Genomic DNA, 9,269 nt, shown 5'->3' on the forward strand with positions numbered 1-9,269 from the left:
TTTTTCTCTCTTTCTTTCTTTCTTTTTCCTTTTCTTTTTGTTTTTTTTTTTTTTGCCTTTAAGCGATATCTTTTTCTTAAATATTATTTCAGATAAAGTTGAAGAAAAAAGTTCATTGCATAAATGCTTCGGTGCCCAAAGCTAAACAGACAAGCTCTTTTAACAGAGAGGCTGAACTTTTTCGAGTGAAAAGTATACTTGATGAACTGAAGATGTCTCCTGCAGTCAATATGAGGTGAGCTTCATTCTATAGCTCATCATCATCAAGAGAGGCTTATCTAGTTAGTTTCTTATTGTTCTCCGAATTCATTTCTTTTATGCTATTTTTTTTTTTGGGTAAAAGAAACGTTTCATTGATATAAGGGGGAAAACCCCAAGCAAGGATGTTATAAGAAAGATCCAATTACTAACTAGAAAAGATAAACTGAAGTGTGCAAAATAGTGTGTTAATTTACACCAAGAAAAAGCAGTAGACCAAACAAGTTCTAAAAAACGAGCACTAGAAGAACAAGTGTCACTAGAAAGTCTTCCATTCCTTTTATCCCATAAGCACCAAAGGAACGCACGAATGAAAGCCAGCCAAAGCATTTGCTTAGTACCACCAAAAGGATGACCCACTAAAATAGAGGTCAAAGCATCAGAAATATTATTAGGACAAGTCAAGGACCAACCAAAAGCAGGCAAGAGAAGATTTCAACAATTATTAGCAAAAGGACAATGGAAAAAGAGGTGAACCGGCGATTCAGCATGTTTATGACACATAACACCAATGGGGGAGAGAGAGACATATAAGGCATTCGCCTTTGCAAACGATCAACAGTATTGATGGCACCCCAATTAAGTTCCCAAAGAAAAACTTTAATCCTCTTGTGGTATCCATCCTTCCTAATCGTCGAATAAAGGTCAGTCAAAGCCGAGTCCAAAGCACCCATCAAATCAGCCATAAGAGATTTAACAGTAAAGCCCATAGAAGGATCAAGAGGCCACAACCAAGCATCAGGGGAAGAACGTAAGCGTACAAATGCAAGGAGATGGGATAAAGAAGCCCATTCAACAATCTCTAACTCAGTAAGATTACGACGAAAATTCAAATTTCAAGCAGATGTAGAAGAGATCCATGCATTAGCAACAATAACCTCAGGTTGTACAAGACAAAAGAGTCTGGGATAAGTATTAACAAGGACACCACAACTAAGCCAAGAGTCAAACCAGAAAGACGTAGAAGAACCATCACCAACACATCGACAAATCCAATTGGCAATTAGATTAGCAAAAGTACTAATGTACCGCCAAGGAGCTCTGGAAGAACCATCAGAAATAGGCGAGGGCCAAACACAATCAATAGAATAGTATTTAGCAACAATGAGTTTCCTCCGTAAAGCATCACGCTCAGAAAGGAATCGCCATGTCCATTTTGCAAGAAGTGCAGAGTTTTGATATTAAAATTACCAATGCCAAGACCACCCAATAATCGAGGACGCTGAGAAATCTCCCAATTCACATTATGTAAGCCTCCTTTACCTCGAGAACCCTCCCAAAAAAAATCTCTAATCAATTTATCGAGGCGACCAATAATAGAAGAGGAGGCCTAAAACAAAGACAAGTAATATGTTGGAAGGCTAGATAGAGTGGCTTGAATGAGAGGATGACGATCCCCTTTTGATATATAAGCATACTTCCAATTATGGAGCTTGTGCTGTATTCTCTCAACCATGGGCTGCTAGAACGAAACAGTCTTAGAATTGCCCCCCCAAACGAAGTCCTAGATAAGATGCAGGCCTGGAATCTTTTTTGCAACCAAAGGAACACAACAACCAATCAAAATCAGAGTCTGAAATAGGACTTCCAAGGAGCTCACTCTTAGCAAGGTTGATTTTAAGCCCCGAAGTACATTAAAAAATGTGGACAATATCAACAAGTTCTTTAAAGTAGATCTGTCAGTAGTAGAAAAGAGTAAAGTGTCATCAGCAAACTGTAAATGGGTCAAAGAGAAAGCCGAGTGGCCAATAGGATGAGTAACAATAAGACCCAACGTGGAGCTGTGGTCAAGAAGACGACTCAAACAATCAGCAACAAGAATAAATAAGAAAGGAGAAAGAGGGTCCCTTGTCTTATTCCGCGTGTGAGGACGATCCTACCACGGGGGCGACTGTTAACCATGATGGAATAATTTGCACTAGTTATGCATCCTCTGATCCAAGTGCGCCAACGACTACCAAACCCTTTGATTTGAAGGATAGAATCAAGAAAATCCCAATCAACCGTATCAAAGACTTTCTCAAGATCCAGTTTCAAGACAACCCCTAGTTTATTTCTCTTATTCCATTCATCAATTAGCTCATTAGCCATCAAAGAAGCATCAAGAATCCCTAAAAAGGTTGACTCAAGATCAGTTATTGACTATAGACCTATAAGCCTTATCCCATGCGCCTACAAAATTATTGCTCGTGTTTTATCCAATCGTCTAAAGAAGGTTCTTCCCTTTACCATTGCTGCCAATCAGCTTGCTTTTGTGGAGAACAGACAGATTCTTGATGCTTCTTTGATGGCTAATTCACACTAGTTATGGATCCTCTGATCCAAGTGCGCCAACGACTACCAAACCCTCGTAGAAGTGTTTTTTCATCTCTTTTTGTTTAACTAAATTGAAGTTTTGGAAGAAGACTGAACAAATAAAGATAAAAGAATTATAGTGGTCTGTGAAGAGTTCTTTTTGTAATTATTTGTTAGACCTTAGTTTGTTAGATTGGAGACCCTTTTAACTCTAGGGTGCTTCCTTTAGTGAGTTTAGTTTTTTTATATGCCCCTTTCAATTTTTTTTTCCTCAATGAAGTTGGTATTTTATAAAAATTTAAACCCCAAAAAGAAAAAAATTATGGTGACAAATGAAACAGAAAAAAAAAGAGTATGGGTTATTCTGCATGTTTCAATACTATTCTAGTTCTCTTTGGGTTCTATCGCAATGACAAAAGGAATAAACTTAGTGATATAAGGCCCGATTGAGAATTACAACACTCCCCCTGATCCATTCAATGAAATATGTGGCTTCTTATAAAAAGAAAAAAAGAAAAAAGAAACAACAGCTAAACAGTTTATGATTGTAAACGCCAAGTTTAGCCAATGATATGAAAATAAATTATAAAAACATTGCTCGTTGCTTGGATTTGTCAGGTTTTAATCTGTACGAAACAAATGAGATCCTTCGTAAGAGATTGGTGATTGGTTGTTTAAATCAAGTGAACTTGTCAACTAGCAGCAGCATTTTGTGGCCTTTCATCTAATATATTCTGCCATTCGGGGTGTTTTGCTTGAAAATTTCTCTTAAATATAATCAATTTCCAGTTCATTAGGATATTATTACGGATGCTCGGAATCTGATATATGTATTTCATGTTTTTACCTGTTATTTTCAGTGATCCTGAACTTGTTACAACTATTAAAGAGCTGTCAAGAAAGTTGGAGAGCGGAAGACAAGAGAAAAACACTTCAAACATGGTTGGGAATTCAAGCCAGAGCACCAAGCTTTCATCTGCTTCCAGAAGGAAGAGGAGAACAAGAAAACGGATGGACAAAGAGAATGAGAAGATGAGTGTTGACAATAAGATGCCGAAAGCTTCACAAGTGTTGAATTTTCAGCCCAAGTTTGAGTCGGAAACAGCATCTCATATGAATACTAAGGATAAGAAGATAAGTGCTAAAGCGTCTTCACAAGGGTTGCAGTTTCAACCTAAGCTCAAGTCTGTGCATAAGGAAACCACATCTCAAAATGATATGAAGACTGAGGATAAGATGAAAGTTGCTGGTAACATGTTAACAGCTAAACTTTCACAAGGGTTGAAGTTTCAACCTAAGATCGATTTGGTATGGAAGGAACCATCATCCCAAAATGATACAATGATGAAGGATAAGATGAAAGTGGCTGATAACATGTCTAGATCTAAAGGATCTTCACAAGGATTGCAGTTTCAATATGAGGTCAAGTTGAAAACTGTATCGCAAAATGTTATGAAGACAAAGGAAAAGATAAAAGTTGGCAATAAGATGTCAACAGCCAAAGGGTCTTCAGATGGATTGCAGGTTCAAGCAAAGCTTGAGCCATTGTGCAAGGAGAAAGCATCTCAAAATGATCCGAAGAGGGGGGATAAGATGAAAGTTTCCCATGTCGATTCTGTGTCAACAGCTAAAGCCTCTTCAAACAAGTTGCAATTTAAGCCAAAGCTTATGTATTCTAAAAAGGAAATTGCAGCCCAAAATGTTGTGAAGACTGAGAAAGAGACAATGAACATTGTCAACAAAAAGGCAGAGTCTGCACAGAAGTTGCAATGTAAGCAGAGTCTCAAACATGTACCAAAAGAAACAACAAGCTGGAGCAATGTGGAAATGAAGAAAGATAAGCAGAAAATCTCCAATAACTTTTCAGAAGCTAAAGAGCCATCACAGCAGTTGCAACTTGAACAGAAAAAGCTAAAAAAGAAGGATGTGAAAGCTGAGAAGGGTAAACAGAAAGTAGAAGATCACAAGTCCACAGCCAAGCACACTGAGAAAAACTAAAAGAGAAAATGGTATGAAATACCACGTTCAAGAGCATTTATATAGAGGATTTCTGTAGAATTAGATGAGATAGGGGCCTCCAAAGCATGGGATAATGTGCATTAATCGACCAGTTTTAAACTCTCTGATTCCGTTACTTGTTCTTGTATATACTCATGTACATATATATGTACTTTGATTCTATAATATAATGCATATAGGCCATTTAGCTTTGATACTGACCATGTAAACACTTGAGCTTGAGGCTTGAACATTTCTTGGTTGTGGGCATTTCCAACAGTGTTAAATGTGGCATTTCACTTATGTTGGGGTTGGCCTCTAGAATTGGTTATCAGGTCTCACTTGATCTCTCTACCCATAATACTCTTTCAATCAGTGTGTTCATAATGCATTCTCCCTTGGATGTGTATAAGATCCTACTACTATTGTGGATGGGGAACGTTTTACTTCATCCATCCCATCTCGTAGGTCGTTTTTCGTTTTATTTTGTTTCCCTTCTTTTAGTTCTAGTTTTTGCTTGGCAATTTTAGTTTATTGGGGATCCTACTACTATTGGGGATCCTAATTTTTACAATTGAAATTTAAGGGTATAATTGCAACTATCAATATGATGGTTTTTTGTAATCTGCCCTAAAAAGTAATACAACTTAAGTCTAGGAAACATGTATCTTTCTCCCTAGAATGTTTAATTGCTATTGGATGAGATATTTCAAAATTAATACAATCATACCCTCCTTTGAAATTCAAACCCTTTTTTAAAAAACTGAATTTCAAACCTTTTTCTGACTCTTGGAAAAAAAAAAAAAATCAAATCTTTAAAATGCTTTCCTCTGCCAAAGACAAAGTAGTTCAAAAAGTTGACTTTTTTTTCCTTTCTTTTTATTGCCTTTGCAGCCCACTCAAATGAATCCATCCATCACACTTTTTTTTCCCTTTTAAAAACAAAACATATTTATTTTTTTTTTCCATTTTAAAATCCAAGGAAACTTTGGACTTTTATTTTCCAACCACAGCCATTGTTTTTTTTTTTCTTTTTTTTCTTTTTTCTTTTTCCATTTTAAAGGCTTCATTTGGGATGTTAATTTGTAATTTACAAACTAGCCAAACGGCCATATTTTTAAATTTTATTTTTTACAAACCAACCATCAGAATCTTAAAATAAAATGAAGCTTTTAAAATTTGTGGGGTATGGACCTTTTGTGTTGAATTTTTATATATTTCTTTTCATTTCAAAATGATTTACAAATTTGACTTTTTCCCTTATATGACCCTTTTCTTTTTTCTTTTTTCTTTTAGCATGAGACAATATTCAAGTTTGAAATTTGAATCTCTAAACATTTGTTAGATTACTTTCTAATTAGTCTCTAATCTCTTCGTTTTCATTTTCTATCGTTGTTTCATTTCAGAAATGATTTTGAAACTATTTAAAAAATTCTCAAAATTAATTTAATATTTAAGTTTCATGAAAATTGATTTTTTAAATGATTAAAACGACAAAAGTGATAGAGTTTAGACATGGTATTAGAGCCTACTTTCTTAGATACTGTGATAAGATCTACCTTTGCTATCCAACTCAACCTTTTTGTCACTGTCTAGATTCGAACGTGTAGGTCCATTGTCTACCATGAAGGAATTGAACGATTCAATCCATAGCAGAAGTGATTGAATTGTTCGCTTTCGTTCTTGATTGAATTAAAAACAAAGATTAATACCAGATGAATGGTCAAGCATATAGAATGTGTGAAATTCCCACAAATGTTATTCTTTAGTTAAGCTAATAATTATTAGGGAGTAATTTAGTTAATTAGGGTAAAGGGGAGAAATTGTAATTAAGGTTACACTGGGAAAAGGGGAAGAATGGAATCCTAAGAGATTTTTGGTGTGCAAGTTTGGAATTTAAGCTTGAGAATATTAAGCTAGGGTTGGACTGGGAGATTTAGGTAGTCTAGATCTAAGAAAACTATGTTTGGAGTGTAGACTTAGGAAGTCTGGGAATAAAGTACAAATTTATAAATCTTGAATTTATGAAATATTTTCTTATATTTAATATGTGGTTAGATTTTAGATTAGTTCAAACCTACCGTATTAATTACTTTAATATGGTTAAGTTTAAAATAAATTCAAATTTTAGTGTATATATATATATATAATTTTGAAATAGAGATGTGACTGAATTTATAATTTTATTTAATTTATTGTTTTAGTAATTGATATTTTTATTTTACTAGATTTTGAGATAAATTCAAAGACTTTTGTAACTTAACTAATTTGAAAATGCTTGATTTTTTACTGTAAACATGCTAACTTCAAATTGATATAAACTAGTATTTTCGTCTTAATTTTAAAAATTATATTCTTTTTTTTTATCAAATTATATTAGAGGAATAAAAAAAAAAGTTGGAGTTTCTAATTTCTATTTGGCACCAAGTTGTTACCAACATTTTAATCATTTGCATTTAAAAATAATTCTAAATCTTCGAACTAGTTAATTTGACCAATGAAAAAAAATGAAAATCTTAAATTAAATTAGGGCTTTCTATATAGCCTAAATATAATATTATCTAATTTATACAATTGTAGTCTAATGAGCTATTATTTTACACAAAATTATGACCCAATTTACTTTTTTTAGCTCTCAGCATCTAAGGGAAGTTTTCTTCGTATATCATCTTTTCTTCCTAAGGTTGATATGGGAAAAGGCCTGATTTAGTGGGCTCAATCTTTGGCTGAGGCCTAGATCAAGTGGGTCGAGCTAGCTTCGAGCCAAGTTGGTCTCCTTCTAGAAGTCCACGTGAGCCCATATCATACATAAGATGTGAAAAAGTTTGTTTTTAAATGTTTAAATTAAATAAAGCTCTTTTATGTAATCTTTTGTGTCGTAAACAAGCCCTTAGAAATGTGAACTTATTAACTAATTGGTAAGCTCTACAACGTAATAAGAATAACCCCGATTAAGCTTGCTTAATCCATAAATGGACCGATTAAGCTTGCAAACTTTTTGTTCTTGACCTTGGGTTATGAATCCCTCAGGCTGCTCCATATAAATGGTTTCCTTTAAGATTATCATTCAGATAAGCAGTCTTGATGTCCATTTGCCAAATTTCATAGTCATAATATGAGCCAATGGACAGGAGGATCCGGATAGACTTTAACATGGAAACATGTGAAAGTCTCCTCATAGTAGACTCCCTCAACTTAGGTATAACCCTCTGCCACAAGCCTAGCCTTAAAGGTTTGCACCTTTCTATCAACACCCCATTTTTCTTATAAATCCACTTGCAACCTATAGGTTTAACCCATCAGGTTGATCTATAAGATCTCAAACCGAATTGAAGTGCATAGACTTCATTTCGAGATTCATAGCTTTGATCCACTCATCTTTGTCAACATCCTCCATTGCCTTCTTGTAAGACAATGGATCCTCAATATCTCCGTCAGCTTACGATAGCTAGGGTTTCTGTTAAATCCATGTAACGAATAGGTGGGTTCGTAACCCTCTCACTACGTCGAGGCTCCCTTAACAATTGAGGTGGATTTTGACCTACTAGATGATCCAACTTTCAACATCTCTTGTTGAAAGTTCAGTAGTTTCATTGGAAAGTTCCATCAACACAATCTTACTGCGTTGTTTATGCTCCCATATATGATCGTCTTCTGAAAAGGTAGCGTTTTTCGACACAAACACCTTATATCCTTAAGATCATAGAAGTAACCACGCTTGTTCCTTTGGGTAACCTACAAATAGGCACAATTTGAACGAGGTTCTAATTTCTTAGAATTTTTCTCAAGCACATATGTTGGGCAACCCTAGATCCTGAAATGGCTTAAACTTACCTTTACGACCATTCCATAATTTAAAAGGTGTTCCCAGTAACACTTTTGGAAAGAAAAGCAGTTCAAAATGTAAGCTGCAATTTTGTACTGCATATGTTGGGGTTGATGCCTATAATCTCAATAGGGTTTATAGTTTGTAAACACATGTATGAACAAACACTTTGTGATTTAATAATATATGATATTTTTATTCACTTCAGTCTATGAAATATGAGATATTTTTAATTGCATTAACCACAAACCAATAAACTAAGATCCTTGATTATCATTGAACTTAAGCATGTATGTGGAGACATACAAGTGGATCGTGCTTAAGTGAAAACCTAAATTTTCTGTGTATATGGATTAGGAGGGATTACATTATCTTGGTGACACTATGAGTGCGGCCCGCTTTGTAGGTGTTACAAATGTTGTAAGTACTATAAAATGATCTGATCCTGATCATTCTTGTATTAGACATGCGAGAGGGGGATTATTTTATACAAAAAGGAGTTTGTATAAGACCTAACCACGAAAATGTTTAGTCTTGTTATATAACGCCGTTCATAATTGAGACTTTCATTCACAGGGATGATCCATAGGTATCATGACCTTAATCCTGAGTGAGTTGTGAACTCCTTGCCTATGAGGGCGATCCTTTGATTTGCATGGGTGAGAGTGGCCAGATCTCCGACTCAACAAGCCTACCATTTTGGGGATTCGTCTGATTGGGGAGCTGGAAACTCAGCTACACAAGATGGAATTCACTCATTCCTTGAAGTAGGGATAAGTAGATAAATTGCTCCCTTAAAGGCTGATTTCGGGGCTTGAACAATGTGGTGCCACACCTTCTCTTGACCCGAGAAGGGTTTAGTCATAGTAGGACTATGATATATTGTTCATTA

General features: G+C 35.1%; 1 protein-coding gene across 2 annotated transcripts in view; it reads left to right on the plus strand.

Annotated features, from left to right (window-relative positions):
* The window catches only part of LOC120069278, a 31,838-nt gene extending 26,980 nt beyond the window's left edge, over nt 1-4,858 (plus strand). For both annotated transcript variants that reach the window (XM_039020997.1, XM_039020996.1), the window contains exons 15-16: nt 93-235; nt 3,414-4,858. In XM_039020997.1, coding sequence (XP_038876925.1) covers nt 93-235; nt 3,414-4,551 — 1,281 coding nt within the window. In that variant the 3' untranslated portion in view covers nt 4,552-4,858. The remainder of the gene's footprint in view (nt 1-92; nt 236-3,413) is intronic.
* The last annotated feature ends 4,411 nt before the right edge of the window (nt 4,859-9,269 follow it).

This window comes from Benincasa hispida, unplaced genomic scaffold (genome assembly GCF_009727055.1).
Source record: "Benincasa hispida cultivar B227 unplaced genomic scaffold, ASM972705v1 Contig306, whole genome shotgun sequence".
Classification (NCBI taxonomy): domain Eukaryota; kingdom Viridiplantae; phylum Streptophyta; class Magnoliopsida; order Cucurbitales; family Cucurbitaceae; genus Benincasa; species Benincasa hispida.